Genomic DNA, 19,364 nt, shown 5'->3' with positions numbered 1-19,364 from the left:
TTGGCAAAGTAATTCATCATGACCATAAAGTACACTTTTCCATTTTTTTTTTCTGTGTAATCTAGCTGAAAACTCAAGGAACTTTGACCACTCAGTTACAAATGAGGTTTTATATTGTAAAACATGTGGATATACTAAATACTCTTCTTGTTCAGATGATATTATTTTATGTAAATTTCTTTACTAATATAAAAATCAGTATACCAGTGATTAAATAAAAAGAATAAAAATGGGGGCACCTGGGTGGCTCAGTTGGTTAAGCATCCGAGTCTTGATTTTGGCTCAGGTCTTGATCTCATGGTTTGTGAGATTGAGCCCCACATAGGGCACTGTGCTGACAGTGCAGAGTCTGCTTGGGCTTCTCTCTCTCTCCCTCTCTCTCTCTCTGCTGCTTCTCCACTTGTGCTCTCTCTCCTTCTCTTTCTCAAAATAAATAAATAAACATTGAAAAAACCACTGCAAGTAAAAAAAAAGAATAAAAATATAAAATCCTGAAATATGAAGTAAGTAATGAAATAAATGATTTTTGAATGTTACTTGTCATATTATGGGTAGGTTGACTTTTAGAATGATTTGTTTGCATTGCTTCAGAAATATTTTGTAAAGAGGTGTGAAATATATGCACTTATACTTTCTCAAAGTATTTTGGGTAAAAGAATGATAATAAAACCTCATTTCCCCCAATTTTACCTAAGTAAAAAATCTTTTTCCTTAAGATAGTCTTAAGGCATGAGGGCTTTTAAATTTGTTTTTATTTTTAAGGTAGTAGTATCAATCTTTTGGTATCCTAAAGAGAAAATACTATTCAAATGTCAGGATATTAAAAAAATGCTTATTTCAGCATTTTACTTTTATCTGTAAACCGAATTATTCTTTTTAACTTCCAGCCAAACAATCATGATAGCATGTGTTAGCCCTTCAGACAGAGATTTTATGGAAACCTTAAATACCCTGAAATACGCCAATCGGGCTAGAAATATCAAGAACAAGGTGATGGTCAATCAGGACAGAGCTAGTCAGCAAATCAATGCACTTCGTAGTGAGATCACACGCCTTCAGATGGAACTCATGGAGTACAAAACAGTGAGTGAATGGGTTTGACTTTGCATTTTGTGGTAGATCTTGCAAATGCAGTGGTGTCTTTTTGTGATGGCTTGTACATATATGTCTCTGGAGTCTCTTGTCTATCAAAATAGTGACTTCCTTCCTTTTGGAGATCAAATTCTTTAGTTTTCCTTGTGGGTGACCTTTATTATTGTTCAGTGTATCAACCTGACCAACCTCTTGTTTCAAAAGCCTTCTTATTTCATCACTTTCTTAGTGACAAATGTACCACAGAGGGATGTAATAGAGGGAAAAAGGTCTCTTTTGCCTTGAGGCTGCTAAAACAAAAGGGCTCTTCGTTGTAAAAGTGCTTAAACAAAACTCTTGTATGTTTAAGACCCCTCAACAAACCAGGAAGTGTTTTCCTTTTCTAGGGTAAAAGAATAATTGACGAGGAAGGTGTGGAAAGCATCAATGACATGTTTCATGAGAATGCTATGCTACAGACTGAAAATAATAACCTGCGTGTAAGAATTAAAGCCATGCAAGAGACAGTTGATGCATTGAGGACCAGAATCACACAGCTTGTTAGTGATCAGGCCAACCAGGTTCTTGCCAGAGCAGGTATGTGTGGAAAATGGGATGAATAAGGGATTAACTCTTGGAGAGCAGGGAATATTCTTTGGTCATTAATTACTTGGAATATTTAAAGTAGAAATATCAAACTGTGTATAAACAGTCTGAGATTTTAAGTTAAATACTTAATTTGTAAATAATACAAATACAAATTGTTTCTTGAAGAAACAAAATGTACCCTTTGCTTTAATAATATTATTTTATTGTCTGCTTATGTCATTAAGAGTAGGAAATTTGCTGTATGAATTGTATATTAAAGCATTATTGTTTTGTTTCCATAACTTTTCTTTTCTCCTATTCTGTTTTGTTGAAGTTTTTAATTTAAAGGAAATTCTAAAGTTCATATTTTATCTTGCAGGTGAAGGGAATGAGGAGATTAGTAATATGATTCACAGTTACATCAAAGAAATTGAAGATCTCAGGTGCAGTTCATGTTCTTAATATGTAATGCACATGTTTTGGGCTTTGCAGTGTAGCAGTATTGCTGTGTGTTAAGCATATTGCTTAGTAACTGTTCACAGTGATATCACAGCCCTTTGATGAGGTTAACTTTAGGAGAATAGGTACTTATCTTTCCCATAATGTTATATTCCAAACTGCTTTTCTCCTTCCTCTTCCCATATTCTCTTTCTATATTATCCTCTTCTCGTTGAGAGCTTACCCAACCTGACACACAGGATGGGCATAACTCATATCTGTGAGGTTACCTTTGGTGCTTTCACTCCCTGTGCCTCTTTCCCTGCCATTTGGGAATGGTCAGCATAAATAAGTCATTTCTAATTTTTAAAATCTGTTATTATTCTTGTTCTTTTCTACTTCTCCAGCTGTTCTTTGTGTGTGACTTATTGAATCCTGACCAATTTTCCTGCCTCTCTGGCACACACAGAGGCTCCTCCAACACTCAGTTTATACAACGTAGTACAAATGCTCACTGTATGTGAGGCACCATGCCATGGACTGAGCAACTATGACATTAACAAGGAGTTTACAGTCTAGGTGGGGCGACTTACATAAATAGTAAATGGAATGACAGAAATTAGTGAAAAGAACACCCATGCCTGGTGTGGGAATGTGGAGAAGACCACTGAATTCAGACTTGGGTACTACAGATCAGAAAGCAGGTCAGGGACACAACTCATTTCTATAATATTGTCGGGTTCCATGGTCCGCTGTGATGGCTGAGCTACTTTCTCTTGAAGTAAAGCTCCATGGAGAGCATCTAAGGAGCTCAGATCTCATTTCTGCTACCCACTTGCAGAAAATAACCAAGTGACCAGACCAAGTGGATATCATCTTTCACAGCCACCCTAACACTGTCCCATCTTGTATTCGTGTGTTCTTTCTCTTTCCTTTGAGCTGTTTTAGAGATTCTCAGAAACAAGTGCTGTTTCCATTGTTTCTGCCACCACAAGGCACACTGAATCCCTTAAGTGTTTTAAAGAAGTGAAAACAGAGGTGCCTGTGTGACTCAGTTGACTGAACATCTGACTCTTGATTTTGGCTTGGGTCATGATTCCGGGGTTGTGGGATCGAGACCTGTGTCAGGCTCCGAACTGAGCGTGGAGCCTGCTTAAGATTCTCTCTCTCTCTCTCTCTCTCTCTCTCTCTCTCTCTCTCTCTCTCTCCCCCCCCTCCCTCCCTCCCTCCCTCTCTCCCCCTCTCTTCCTCTCCCTCTCTCCCTCTCTCCCCCTTTCCCCTTGCGTTCTCTCTTTCTCTCTCTCTAAAAAAAAAGTGAAAACAACTAAGATATCTGATGTGGTTGTAAAGTTACTCAAATAACTGTTACTTTTATTTGGTAAATATGTATCTCTAAAGTTTACCTTTTTGGTGGAGACTTTTGGGGCATTGGGTCCTAGTAAGTAGCTAATCTGGACTTACAGTTTCTATCCTGTGTTGGCAGTGCTCTTTCTTGCCTATTTCCCAAAACCTTTTTTCTGATCTCACTCTGTAGACCCCGTCTTTACCATTCCTTGAGACATAACTGATATCTCTTTGAATTCTTGAAGATTCTCTTTCTCTTTCTAGGTTGCTTCTCTTTATCTCTTTTATTTCTTTGGCACTGGTCAACTGTTAAGGCTAATTCTAAGCTCTGGTTCTTGTGCTCTGTTTCTTCTTCTCCTCCTTCTTCTTTTTTTAAAGTTTTTAAAATTTATTTATTTTGAGAGAGACAGAGACAGAACAAGTTGAGGAGGGGCAGAGAGAGAGAGAAAGAGAGAGAATCCTAACAGGCTCCATGGTGCCAGCACAGGGCCTGACGAGGGACTCAAACCCACAAAACTGTGAGATCATGACCTTAGCTGAAATCAAAAGGCAGGTACTTAATCAACTGAGCCACCCAGGTTTCTTCTCTTCTAAGGAAATATCTAACCTAGATTTCACTTTAAGACAAATGGCTTGACTAGTGTCATTATTTCCTATAAAACAGAATCGTTTCTACTCCATCCAGTGCTAAATACAACATCTAATATCTTCCTTTTTTAAACCATTCTTTAAGCCATTTAGAAAACAGAGATGACTCTCAGGCTCTGAGTTCAGTGATCAAATCTTTCTTGGTGTAAGTTAATAGTTTGTTGTGCTTATCCAGAATTCTTTGATGGCTCTTTAATTAGGTGTATCCCACTCCTGAGGGTAGTCTTCTAGAATTACAAGAGTGCAATTTACAATTTAAAAATAATGGATGTATGGAATAAGCATAAATGAGCTTTGAATTTAAATGAGATTACCTGGGTTGATATTTAAGCTTCTATTTATTAATAAGTGTGTGACCTTAGGCAAGTTACCTAACATCTCTGAGCTTTAGTTTGTTCATCTCTAAGAATAAAGTAATACTTGCTAGTCTCCAGGAGTTATCATAGGGCTCAAGTGAAAGAACAGGATTTCACAGTCTAACATGGTCCAAGTTCTCATACCGTGTTTTTTCTACTAATTCCAACTCTAATCCATATTTCTTTCAAAACTTTTTCTTCAGAAGCCATTTATTCACGACTCCTTTAACATAATGTGCATTTATGTTGATGCTTTGCCACTTGGGAATGTTTATATTTTATATTTTAAATTTTATTCTAGTTGTAAAACAATACTAATTTCCTTCTAATAAATTTACATGTCCCATTAGTTGTTGTGAAATAATAATGGGTACTAATTAATTAATTCTTGGTTTTGGGGGGTTTAAAATTTTTGCAGAAAGTTTTGAGAAGATAAGAAAGTATAAAAAAAAGTCATCCATATTGGTACCATCTGGTAGATCTGATGTTAACATTTTGATATATCTCTTCAGTGTTTTTTTCAATGCATTCTTTAGCAAGATTGACATCAGGGTAGATATATTCTTTTGCTATCTTTTCTATGAAATGTGACAAGATATTATGAACATTTTTAAATGCTGTTAAATAATTTTTTAACATAATTTTTGCATGATTCCATGAGGTCCTATTTTGTCATTGTAATCGATTTATTTAACTAATCTACTATTTGATAATTATATCATTTCCAACTTTTTGATAACAATAGTTATTATTCATTAAATACATTATCATTCTGGTAGGGAAATGTATTACTTTCATTCCCATTTTACTAAGGAAAGAGTAGAGGCTTTTAAAGACTAGTAGTCCATGATCAAGTGAGTTACAGAGCTGAGATGCAAACCCTCTGTCTGCTCCTTCCTAAAGGGGTCCGTATACTTCCCCTTATGACTGACTGCTTGGTTTCCTATTAAATGAAATGCAGGCAGCAGGGTGGGTTGGTGAGTGGGAAGACAAAGAGAAAGAAAGAGAGAGTTGCTATAAAAAAAAGCCCCAAGGGAACTTCTGCTAATGTGTCATGGGCTTTGTGGAGTTGGTCCCTAAGGGGTTCAGCTTTTATCAGTACAAGCATTGAAGAAGCATTGAGTATACGCCCACTAATGCAAACCTTAGATCATTACAAAAAAGAACTTGGCCGATTATTATAAGAATGAACCGATACAAGGCAGGACATTATTGATAGCTAACTTATTATATTTTCATTTATTCTTAACATTCATTATTATGTACCTGGGCTATATTAAAAATACAGAAAAGTGTAAATTTTGACTTTGAGTTTTTATAGTTAAACTGGCTTCTTATAGTTAGGTTATGCTCTTAAATAAAAACATGACACCATCATATTCAGAATTTTCCTTAAAATAACTTTGAGATCATTTAACCTGGAAGTTTGTACACAGAAACTTAACCATTTTAAAATATTGTATTGTTATTCTGCTTACATATGACACCAGACACTGATTTCAAATATATATTCACTGACGTATGTACACTGTATTTATAGCTGAATTCAGCAGTCATGAATAATTTTGGTAGACAGTGAAAAAGCACAGAGCTGACTATGTCTTATAGAGCTTACAATTGCAAATTAATCTAGCATATTTCTCTGAAATACTTGATTATATGGTAAAAGTGCTTTGCAATATAGTTTTGACACAGATACAGTAATAGTACTTTCTCCTTCCAGCCCTGTGTCAATCACCCTTGTGCCAAATTGACCTTGGAAATCTATTATATTGAAGTAGATAATTATATTCTTGATCGTTTAAATGAAATAGAAATAAAGGACTGGTCTAGTGGACTCGGAATCCCTTTTTGTTTCAAGAGTCCAGCTCTTTTAGAATCTCATCATTCTGTGTTTTTTTGCATATTACTGACAGAACATACATTATTCTCCTGTCATTGTTAGAACTGCTTGAACAAACAAAAGAATGTTTTCAATTATCAAACTCAGGTTTCCTTGGAGATACCATCTTTTCCCACACCATGTTTAGGAGCCAGATGTCTTTCAGCCAGTTAGGGGCAAGTTTGACTAACTATTCCTTACAAAGATTTGGAAATGCTATTATAGCATGATGAATGAGGAACTGAAAGAAGGGGGACCATGCCGCTTGTAGATTTTAAGTTTAAATGATGGGTTGACAAAGCAAGGTCTCTAGTGCCTACTGGCCAGAATGCAACTAATCTCATTACCATTGGCACTTTTGAGCACTAAGAATGTTATTTCCAATTTATAATTACTTATTCAGGGAATTAAAAAAATCCTAAACATTAATGTTTGTGCGCACATTTATTTTAAAAAATGCTAGCTTGTAGCAATGTTGAAATATGTTTTGGAAAACTTTTTGGCATACAAAACAGCATATTTAAAATGTTCCCCGATCAATTCCTAGAGTAGTCAGATTCGTAGAGACAGAACGTGTAATGGTGGTTGTGAGGGGCTGGGAGGAGAGGGAGATGAGGAGTTAATGCTTAATGGGTAGTTGAAGAAGATGAAAGAGTTTGAAAGAGTTCCGCAGATGGATGGTGGCCATGGTGGCACAACAGTGTGAGTTACTGTGCTGCACAACCATACACTTAGAAACAATGCAGGTGGTAAAGTTTATGCTATGAATTTTATTACTACAATAAGAAATGTTTCTTGTTTAAATATTTTTATTCACTAGGGCAAAATTATTAGAAAGCGAAGCAGTGAATGAGAACCTTCGAAAAAACTTGACGAGAGCCACAGCGAGATCACCGTATTTCAGTGGATCATCAGCTTTCTCTCCTACTGTGTTGTCCTCAGACAAAGAGACCATTGAAATTATAGATCTAGCTAAGAAAGATTTAGAGAAGCTGAAAAGGAAAGAAAAGAGGAAGAAGAAAAGGTAGTGTTATAAAATCACTGTTATATGAATCCCTGTTTTTCTTACTTTACAGAATATCTTAATTTGCAATTACAGTGAGTATACATAGTTTCACAGTATTTTAATGAAAGAAATGTCATTTAAATTAGCTGACAATTGCAATGATATACTTTTAATTGTGTATCTCTACTTGTACGTAAGAAAAATAAGTTTAATTATAATAATATGGTAGATTTTTAGACTATGACAAGGTAAAATTTCTATTAGAAATTATTTTATTGTTTTTGAAATAGCTGCTTTTGCATTCCACTCATCTTTTCTGCAAAGTTTGTTCTACCATTACAACTCACTGTTTTCATTTCTTTCTCATTTTCTAATGCAATTAAGTAGTCTCCTGGATATAATCTGATTCCTGTCTAGATTAGTTTAACTAACGGCTAAACTAATCCATCAGACTGTCATTTAATGTCATTTGGTCTCTTCAGTATTTTCTGCAGGGCTTCTAATTTGATTATGTCAAAGTTATTTATGCTATTTTAGGCTTTTTGAATCTTTCACCAAGGAGTCACTCAGCTTTTCACCACTGTTCTAGGCTTTCTTTTCCTTGCATCCTGATAATATCTTCCTCTGAAACCAACTGGGTGCAAAGAAGAGGAAAATAAAAATTTGACCACTTGTAATGTGTGGGTGGTTAAATAGTCACAAATTCTTTATGTGTCTACATACTGATTCTGTGGTGCAGTCACATTACCTACTAAACATATTTTGGATATGCCAGTCAAATTAATTTTAAGCATTTTTGGCTAGATATTCAAAAGTGGGCACAGCTATCAAATGGTTTGTTACAAGAGGCTTGCTTTGTAGAATTATTATTGACATTTAAACTGCTTTGCTCAGTCTACTTAGAAATTTTTTAGGCAACCAGGCATTTCTTCCTTGAACAGTCAGTTGACTAAACTAATTGGAGGTTTAAATTTTTCAAATTAATTCTGCTGTGGTGTCCTTGAGTTAAAAAGGAATGATTTGAATAATGAAAACAAGGAGTTACACATTTATGGTTAGGAGGCATTGCAACTGAATTTGCATTCTTAAGATACTAATGTCTTAATAGGTGTTTTTCATGGATGACTGATTATGGCAGCATTAAGATACATAATGATTAGCTTTAATGCAAGGCTGTTAAAAACAAAACCGTGATCACAGAATTATATGATCCAACACACTGCTTGAGTGAAAATGGGGCTTTTGCTCATGACTTACTATTTTCTTGTATAATTCACTTCTATAGTTGGTCAAAATATCAAATGGTTTGATTTGTTTTTAAAGGTCTTGGTGGTTTGTGTTCATAAATAGTAACTATAAGCAAGGTCTGTTTCTCAAGGTCATGAGCTGATTCTGCTCTTTTGTTTTGAGGTAAATTTAGAGATGTTACCATAATCACCCGTTTGGTATGAATAATGAAAAATAGGGATCCCAATAGAAACCTAGGTTGTTTTTGACATGTTTATAGTGATCATAGGTATCCTAAAATAATACTTCTGATAGAGGTTATCTTTGTGACAGTGCAGGGCAGTAAGCATTTTGATTATAACACTGGAAGAAAAACATTTTATTATTAAGATTTGTCCCTGTTGCTTTTAAGATAAAAAAAATTAAACAGCTGTTATTTCAAATTGAAAAATTGATAATTTCAGTGATTAAGGTAGATGTAGTAATTATTATGATAAAAATAATAGCAGATATTATTGCTAAGAAGACCTCATCGAACAAATGTATTTAAACATAAGAACCCAAGTGAAAAAATAAGTAATTTTTTAACAAAAAGTGATAGGAGATTAGAAAATTTTTGATGGGGAAAAAAATTAAACTGGATAAAGTAAATTTAGAGGTAGTGCCTTAATTACCTGTGGGGGGAAAAATGAGTGATAGCTTAGAATGAGAAAAACAAATTAGTAACTCATAATATAATATTTCAGAAAAGGCTTCATAAAGCATTTTCATATACATGCTATAATGTGTCTTTGTAGAACTAAAACCTACATAATGTAGTATGAACCTAGAAAGGAAGAATTTTCTTGCATACCATAAACTGTGTGAAAGCCTTTAGAACCAATTTATGCATTTATATTTATATATATTTATATCCATATAGTAAATTTAATAGTTTTTCTTACCACACTCCATTCAAACCTTGTTGTGGATTTAAACATGAAAACGAATACTGTTTTGCTTAGCTTGATTAAAGCATTTCGTTCATCATTGTTAACTTTGCTGTAGATCCCAATAACTTTTAGGTTGCACGTAATGTTAATTCCTATTTTTAAAATGTAGGCAAGCTGTCATTTTAGCTAAAGGGTTTGCTACAGGTTGAAACAAACAAATAATAAACAAAGAGTTCCAGAAGTATTTAGAATGACTGCAGCTTTACTGAAGTTAGTGTTTAGTCTTCTATAGGAATTCCTTGGAGACAATAGTTCCTGTTTAGGTATATTGATTCTGATTGTGTTGTTTTACATCCCTCATATTTATTTTGTTCATCAGAGAGAGCATTGTAAAATTTGGGTTGTGCCTCAACCCTACGTACAGAATAAGTTCATTTAAAAAATTCTTTGGAATTTGGGACTAATTTTTCTCTAGAACATGTTATGGTGACTCACATAAAGTGATTTTTACCCATGTTGTAGTGTGGTAAGAGCAATTCAGAAGGGAAGAGGAAAAGGAAAAAAAATGGAAAAGAAACTTTCTCTCCTTTCATGGATGTAGGCAACCTTTGGAGGAAAAGTGTGAATTTGTGCCTTAGCATCCTTTTTATTCCATCTGCTGACCCCCTGTGTCCTTATGCTACCTGCCTTGCTCCAGTCAGCTCTCATGTAATTCTACCTCACTCCAAACGAACTATTTCCAATTCCAAACCTATCTACTTCCTTCTCTCCTCCCCTTAAATTTACATTTGGTAGCAAAGCCATCTGACTAAAGGCATCCATGCCAGTGGAGTGACTTATAACCAATAAGCCTCTTTTTAAGGATGTTTGTAATTTTGAAAGAGGAACCATTAATTCAAATACTGAGATTTTGGACAGCAACCTCATGAAGGAAAAAAAAAAAGATCGAGTTATGTAGGGAAGATTTTTACCCTCTTTTAGCTGAGAGTTTCCAGGATCTCTCTGGGGATTCACTTATGGGTTCAGATTTCCTACGCTGTCCTCATTCTCATAGCTGCTTTCTTTCCTCCCCACTAAAGCCACAAATTATTTAGAAGCTCCATTTCTTTTAATTTACTGTGTTTCTTATTTGTCAGTTTTTGGTTGTAGTGACTATGGGGCCTCTAATAAAAGTTAAGTGTTGGTAGGAAGAGTGGTAGCTGGGTTATTTTTATGTCAGAAACTGCATTTATGTTCAAGGAGGATGTCATAAGTCCCGTTTTACATGAAAGTTTAACTTTCTTCTGCATCAAAGTCTTTATCAAATCTACAACTAGCTAATATCTGGAGTTTTAAGGTTTATTCTTCTACCTGTCTGTGCATATTTTCTATTGAGCTATAGAATCATCCATATGTATAGATAAGGGAGTGTAACAAAATCAGGTAAATAATTGAAGAGACTGTATTACCTATTTTTCAGTAACATAAAAGTTAAAATTGTTGGCAAGGTTTGTCATTCTCTCTCTCTCCTCTTTTTTTAAATGTTTACTTATTTTTGAGAGAGAGACACACACACAAAGCATGAGCAGAGGAGGAGCAGAAAGAGAGGGAGACACAAAATCTGAATAGGCTCCAGGCTCTGAGCTGTCAGCACAGAGCCCAACACGGGGCTCGACCCACGAACCATGAGGTTGTGACCTGAGCCGAAGTCGGACACTTAACCGACCGAGCCACCAAGGTACCCCTCTCTCTCCTCTTTATGGAAGAAACAGCCCTTCTCCATGTGATGGAATGAAATGAAGTAAAAACTCCTTTAAATTATGGAGAAATATCAGATTATTATTTTTCTGCCCCTCCACTGTCTTTTGAACGATTTGTCACAATGTTCTTCCAAGTAACAATTGAAAAGGCATCCAAAGTTTATCTACTTATTAGCTCATGTCATCCATACATCTTAATACAGTCCTCTTGTGTAAGGTAAGGAAAAATTCTGCATATTAAACACAGGAAGTTTAAGCTCTTTGCCAGGAAACCATATCCTTTGAGCCACAGTGGCTCATTTTCATCAGTATAAGACTAGATTAGGCATTATTCCCCATGTTTTTGGATATCTAGCTTTAAATGACTTGAATTATAAAAAAACTTTACTAATTCATCAGACTGCATTATCCTTGTGTTTAGTGGTGTCAGATTGAAACTCTAGAAGCACATAGATTTCTTAGGTGATGGCTTTATTTTCCTTTTTCTAGCCATTATACTGGAACTTTTGATCCCTTTTGAATATCACTCTAGAATTTTTTCCCAGAAGGATTGCTAGTCTCTTCTTATAATAACAATATATAAGTTGATTGTGAAAAACAATCGCAGGTGCAGGCACATGAAAATAACTGGCTTGATGAAATAATTTATACTTAAGACTCAGTCTTTTCATTTAAAAATATTGATGATTCTGAAAAATATATTTGGAATTCTGGTGAGAAGTGTGCTATATCAAGATTGCTATGTGCTTAATCAGAGCCTAGCACATCTATCTTTTTGTTTATATGACAAATATTGGTATTCAGTACATTCCATTGAGTAAAGACCCCCAATTCTGTGTATTGGGTATTGTTTAAATTATATTTCAAAGGTTCTAAGTACATAGTTATAATTTTTCTTATACTTTTCTGATTGAGAAACAGTCTTACTAATGGAAAGTACTGCATTCCCCATTTTATTGCCACCTTTGCCTTAGTCCTTTTGATAGTTTCTAATTATCAGCACAGTGATATGACATTTTATTTTCATTTAATAAAATTACAGTTTTCACTGACATCATAACAACCATATTCATTTGACTGTAACACCATTTCATATATAATTTTGAAATAGAAATTTTTTTTTAGATTTAGTGATGTTCACGTGTAGTATATTAAAAATAGAAAAGAAGTTTTAAACGTAGTTTTCTAGTATGTAGCATTAATGGTATTTTCATATTATGGTAGAAAGGCATTACTTTTTGACGTTCTTTTAATGATGCCATGAAAAAGTCTTCTGTGAAGATTTAAAAGGAAGAGGATATCATTGAAAGTAGGCTTTTGGGGGGAAGCTGAGAGAATTGATCCATTTTAAAAAGATTTAAAAAAGCAATGGCATCCAAACACTCTCAATACTTACCAAGTTATATAAACTGAGACTATGCATTTAATTGCTGAATAGCTTCAACTGATAATCTATATATTCTTCTTAGATATAATGCTGCTTGTTTTTCTACTTACTTTTTATTCATTCAAAATGTATTGCCTTTTTACTGTGTATTGTCCTTTGATGATATCTTTTAAAATTTATTTTAAAGTCTTCAAGCTCATGTATCATTTTTACCTTCTTACCACTTTCGCTTTTTACTGTCTGGTTTGTCCTTCATTGGCTTGGCCTTCCAATACTGTGCCTCGTGATTTTGAAGGCTACAGAAACTTGAGGAAAGCAATCGAGAAGAAAGAAGGTTGGAATATTTCCCAGGTTTTTTATTAAAATGTCATTTAAATACTTAGTTGCCATTCACAAGGAAATGTGTTATAGAATTATAGATTGTTTCAGACTAGATTAGCTTGGTGCTCCTAAAATTAATGATGATTTTATAAAATTGACAAATACACCAAATGTATTTTTAAAAACAGCTTTTTAAGAATAAAACCCTCACAAGTTACATGGATTAAAATTCAGGCAATTTCATGTGATTTCAGAATAAATTATCCTAATTATGATAGTGCTTAATGACTTACCTTTTTTAGGTTAAAAATGATGCCCCCCAAAACTCACCATTGACTTTCAGAATATATCTTCCAGAAACTTGTGAGCAGACTGGGAACTTTTAATTGGGTGGGAATTGAGATTTTGTTGCAGCCCATGCTAAGTCACAGGTGGATTTTTCTCTCCCTCTTTCTTATTTTGTATAATATTTGTATATACAAATGTATTTGTATATACAAATATAGATGTATTTGTATATATGAATATTTGTAATATTTGTTGTTGGAAAACAACATTAAATGGCAACAAAGCAAAAGGAAACTATGGCATTACTACAGATAAGCTATCCAAGACATTTTTAAGTTGAATTAGAAAAACAAGTGTTGCTTTTAATATGTATTTGAGGTGAGTGTCAAAATGAGATATTTTCTTTTCTCACTTAAGTTTGAGCAAAATTTAGACGCACATTTCTGAACTCCTTATATAATAAAAATTTGCATCTTAGTCATTCAGAATTATAGTTATTTAAACCAGGATCAAGTAGTATTTTACTTGTCATAACTTCTCTTCATAGATTTTTCTGAATAAACCTCCAGATTATATAATCAAAATAATTAAGAAAATAATATTTAAATATTTTAGAAGCACCAGTTTAGAAATTTCATCTCTTACTTAAAATAAGCCGTTTGAGAACTTTTACTATGTGATCATCAGTTATAGTAATATCTTATTTTAAATATGAAAACTTAAAAGTTATATTTTATTGAAATTATTTAATAGTTTACATCCCACAATTATATTCCACATATTATATAGTATTCAACAATATCTATAATTTATTCTATAATTCTATAACTTATTTAAAGTATTTAATAATGAGAATATAACTCTAATTATAAGTTGTACTAGAACTCAACTAATTAGTATATTTAGAACATTATATTTGTCATTAGAATTAGATCATGGCATTAAAAATGTGAGATTTCTTCTCTTTCAGAAGGTCAAAATAAAATACATGGTTAAAGTATATAGGAGTCTTCCACCTTAAGATATTCAAGTCCTTTAAGTGTCTTTAGTGAGTAAAGTTTGTTTCCAACTTGTATATCATCCTTAAAGGATAGCAAAAACAGAGCAGTTTTGTGCTCTAGGATAGGGCTTTTCGAACATGAATATACATACAAATCACTTGGCTGGTTTGATAAAATGAAGATTCTGATTCAGTTAAAACTGAACTAGAGCCTGAGATTTTGCTTATCTCATAAGCTTCTCAGTGATGCTGATACTTCCCTGAACTTGAAGCATAAGATTCTAGAATACTGACCTGCAGTCAAGACACTGGTTTTAGTCCCCTTGAGTGGATTAATTTCCCTACAACACAGCTTTTTAGGTTGTCAACAAGAATGTTGACATTTGTTGTCAAATGTCAAAGAGGCTAAACCACATGATCACTAGCGTTCCTTCCAACTCCAAGATTCTGATTCTGTGTAACATGCAAACTTAAATTTATCTTTCATTGCTGCTTAGATAGTTACTTTAGATATCAATTTGTCTCACTTTATTGAGGAAAACTTGAATATTTGTGGTGCAATAATTATAAAGCATCAACTTATATTTTAAAAGCTTAAGCCTTAAGTGGTATATAAAGGTAAACTAATAATGTAAAGTTATAACTCCTGATCTTTCTGTATCAGAATTGGTATGAATAGCTTATAATGTATGAGTTAACTTTAAATATAAGTGAAAAGTAACATTTGCTGGACACCAGTGACTTGGAGAAAATAGAAGGGTTAGAATAAAGTGATTATCTAACTATAAGCCTAAACCTGAGTAAAAGAGAATTTGGGTTGCAGTTTATGTAATGAAGTGGCCACCAATAACAAAAATCGTGTGCTGCAACAGTTACAGGTGAGTAAGGAAGGCTGCATAGGGGAGAGACTGGGGAATGCTGATAAGAAAGGTCTTTCCAAACACATTCTCCTGTCCTGGCCTTAACCTTAACTTCAAGCATAGTCTGAGTACATGGTACTGTCCTTTGAATGGGATGATGGATGAAAGGGAGTTTCCTTCTAGATTTTCAGTTGGAACTGCATGATAGAAAATCAACAGTCCTAGTATAATACAAGTGATGTAAGAGTCGTTCCGTATCATCAGCATTTTTCTCTAGCAAAATGATTTAACAACATTCATGGAACCCTGTTATAGTTTACTTGATTTCTTTCCAGCTAAGATTGTTTTATTGAAATTTCTACTGGTAGTTCCTTCTCACTCTAGTGACATGCTGTCTTCTATGTATCTTTATGCATCGTTCAGTTTATGCCATCAGACTCTAACATAATTAGTGCATGAGATACACAGAAGTGACAAACAGAAGTTCTCATGTAGAGTCATAGAGATTAATATATTTGACAAACACTTACTGCACATTTATTATGTGCATCCCTTGGGTATGGGGGACATAATGCTGAGTCAAACAGAGATGATCCCTGCCCTCACAAGGCCCACAGTTTAGTGGGGAAGATAGAAATTAAAGAAGTAATCACATAAAAAAACATAAATTAAGAACTCTGAAAAGTGCTTACAAAGGAAAGTATTTGTCTTACTCTGAATACAAAAGTATTTGTGAGAATTCAGACCTAGGGTTAAACATTACAGTTTAATAATAACATAGCTTAAATAAGATTAAACTTTTAGCCTAGAAGCTAAAAACAAGTCCAGGTATTAGGGCAGTTTTTTAGTGTAGCAGAATATCTGAAAGAAATGATAGTGGTTCCAAAGTTATTTTGATACAGTTTTTAAGCTGTTTCAAGGGGAATTTTATTGGGACAATATTGCCTTTTGAGCATTTTTTTACTCTTGATTTAAAAATGTTACAGTAGCACAAGAAGAAATCTTTCACATATAGATTTACTTCAAGTTTACTTTCTTAGTATTATTTAGTTTGATTAAATGTGTGAGTCTAGCAAACAGAAATGTAACTTCTATGTATAATTGACCATGGTTGCTAGGCCATAAAAGAGTGAGTTAAGTGTGAAAAACTTTGCTCATTGTAGTGTGCACTGTCTTCTTAGGGCCACCAGGGCTGAGTTAGTTGAGCTATATAAACATCACCTAACGTCAGTATGTAGTTAGAGCTGTTTAGTACCAGAAGACTGAGGAAGAGGCTTCCATTTGTATGGCCAATCTTGTGGCAGACCCTGGTATTTCCTCGTCAGTCAAAGGTTAGGCTGAACTTCAGGCAGTTTTGATGTGCAAAGACCCATTTTGGTGAGAACATTTTAAGAAGAGTCCTGTGCTGTAGATATGGCATATGAAAAAGGAGCCTGTGCCATTACTAGTGGATGCAGCCAGTGTAGACAAACTTTGGTGCACAGATTTATTCTGGATCTTTAAATTTATTCTTAAATGTATCAGGTCACCAATAAAAATGCTGCTTCTGTATCTTTGTATTTAGATGGGAAAAGTCATATATTTAGATGAGAAAAGCAAAATATTTGTTTTGATTTCCTTTGAATTTAAATCATCTACATTCTAATTAATTGACTGTTACTGTGACTAGTTCTTAGCTGTCTCCTCAGATCTCATACTCTAGGGGATAATCTATTCCTCAGTGTTTCTAGAAAATGATCTTTTTCCCAATGATAAGTCACTATGGCTGGAATGGCAATTTCTACTTTCCTCTGAAGCATCAGACATAACTTTGCTCAAATGATAAACTCTTAGTTTATTTCCATAAGTAATTGATGGTTTTTAAAATCTGGGAGACAAAAGTGAACACCTTTCCTCTCTACTTAAATACTGTATTTTTTTGTTCCTCTTTTTTTTTTAAAGTGTGGCTGGTAAAGAGGATAATGCAGATACTGACCAAGAGAAGAAAGAAGAAAAGGGTATTACAGAAAGAGAGAACAATGAATTAGAAGTGGTAAGTATGAAAGAATGAACTTGTAAATTTCAGTCCTTGAATTTAGCTTATTTATGGTTGCTGATAGCTACTAATTTATATGTAGAAAAGGGAAATAGTTATCATGCATCCATTTTAAACTATTTGCTTAAGGATTTCTTTTCTTCAGAAATGTGAGCCATAAAATACTGGCAACTCTCAATTTTGTGCAATGTGAAAGCTTTGTGTGTGTGTGGATAGAATACCGTGAGAGAGAAAACACTTAAGACAAATTATGTAATACCCTTACAAGTGTGGAATGATTTTTGAAGTACTGAAAGGTGAAATTTGTATACTTCTGTATTTTGTACTCTGGCAATCTAATGAGGTAATCAGTTTGTTTTGCTGATATTGGACTGTTAATAGTCACAAATCACATTTTAGGAAGAAAGTCAAGAAGTGAGTGATCATGAGGAGGAAGAGGAAGAGGAGGAGGAAGAAGAAGATGACATTGAAGGGGGTGAAAGCTCTGATGAATCAGATTCCGAATCAGATGAAAAAGGTACTTGCTGTCTAGTACAAGGACAAAGATTCATTTGGGGAATATGTTTAAAATTTGGGGAGAGAACATTCTCCATTTCCTTCTTGATGAAGGCAGCTTTTACAACTGCCAACCTGTGTATCCCCTTCCAGCCTCATGTTTCTGCCCTTACTGGATTTAGTCACTATGTGATTTCCATTCTTATTTAGTACAAATAGTATCTGTTGTCACTGCTTAGTGTGAACGCTGTTAATTTACTACCTTTTCATAGTTTTGGGATTACCCAGGATGTTCTCCTTCTAGCTGCAAAGTGAATGCCTGGATGTAGATGCTCATTTTCATGCTCTTGCTCAAAAGCTGGAATTATGATATTGTTGCCTATTGCAGTATGTTTATTTTCTTCCTTTATAAATAGCCAATTATCAAGCAGACTTAGCAAACATTACCTGTGAAATTGCAATCAAGCAAAAACTGATTGATGAACTAGAAAACAGCCAGAAAAGACTGCAGACACTGAAAAAGCAGTATGAAGAGAAGCTAATGATGCTGCAGCATAAGATTCGGGACACTCAGTTGGAGAGAGACCAGGTGCTCCAGAATTTAGGTAAGAATTACATTTAATTCTAATTAAGGTTCCAATTAAATTGCCAAAATGGGTGTTTATCATTGCTTCCCTTAGAAGAAAGACATTACATTAGCGGCCACATTAAATATGAGTTTGTGTCATGTTAAATATTGCCTATTTTTTTTCATTTTGATACCTATCTAGGCTATTTAATTATTTTGTCCAAAGTTGTGGCTGATTGTTTTACTGTCTTAATGCTGGAAACGTTTATTAAATTAAAAACAAAAACTGTTAAAACAAGTTGAGAGTAGATAATAAAACAGAGAGTAATTCAAAGATACCCTGGCTTCTTGAAGTTTGTGTTTGGAAGGTAGTTTTTCTCTAAGGTCCTAAGTTATAAATCTGTGATGTGAAAAATCTGTGTCTCACAGAAACAAATGCAAATATCCTTTGGTCATTTAGGCTCAGTGGAGTCTTATTCAGAAGAAAAGGCAAAAAAAGTTAGGTCTGAATATGAAAAGAAACTTCAAGCCATGAATAAAGAACTGCAAAGGCTTCAGACAGCTCAGAAAGAGCATGCAAGGTTGCTTAAAAACCAGTCTCAATATGAAAAGCAATTGAAGAAATTGCAGCAGGATGTGATGGAAATGAAAAAAACAAAGGTACTGACTGTATTTTGCATTAAAATCTGATGTTGAGGATATGTGTTTCATTTGGGACAAAAAAATTATTGTGATTCTTTCCATATTCAATAAAAGGGTAACCGAGTCTTACAAATGATGTACTTCCTTTTGGCAATTAGAAGTTGCTTCCTGCCCTCATCCATTATCAAAACCTTTCTTCAGAGTAGGTGAAAATCATGTGGTTGAAAATAGGGCTTCTTTTGACTCTGATGGATATCTCTCCTCCTGAAACACGTAAAATATTTCAAACATGAAAAAAATCATTAAAAATTACATAATGAACACTATATACACTATCTTAAACACTACAGTTATACGGAAAATCTATGTATTCCTTTTTGATCATCTTCTTTCCTGAAGAGGTAACAACTATCTTGAATTTAGTGTTTATCATTCCCATGCATAGAAGAATACACATCGTCTTCTCTTAACAAAACAGAGTATGTGAATTCTGATCTGTTATCTGTTTTTTCTGTGGGATGAATTTTTCTTATTAAC

The 19,364-nt window shown here is 34.1% G+C and overlaps 1 protein-coding gene across 1 annotated transcript in view; it reads left to right on the top strand.

Annotated features, from left to right (window-relative positions):
- KIF21A (kinesin family member 21A) overlaps nt 1-19,364 on the top strand; it is a 154,674-nt gene that overhangs the window by 92,099 nt on the left and 43,211 nt on the right. The window contains 9 exon segments of the mRNA XM_043563325.1: nt 888-1,083; nt 1,479-1,668; nt 2,039-2,102; nt 7,148-7,351; nt 12,914-12,952; nt 17,029-17,119; nt 17,522-17,639; nt 18,034-18,222; nt 18,646-18,845. Coding sequence (XP_043419260.1) covers nt 888-1,083; nt 1,479-1,668; nt 2,039-2,102; nt 7,148-7,351; nt 12,914-12,952; nt 17,029-17,119; nt 17,522-17,639; nt 18,034-18,222; nt 18,646-18,845 — 1,291 coding nt within the window.

This window comes from Prionailurus bengalensis, chromosome B4, assembly GCF_016509475.1.
Source record: "Prionailurus bengalensis isolate Pbe53 chromosome B4, Fcat_Pben_1.1_paternal_pri, whole genome shotgun sequence".
Classification (NCBI taxonomy): domain Eukaryota; kingdom Metazoa; phylum Chordata; class Mammalia; order Carnivora; family Felidae; genus Prionailurus; species Prionailurus bengalensis.
This window is presented reverse-complemented; position numbering and strand designations above follow the sequence as displayed.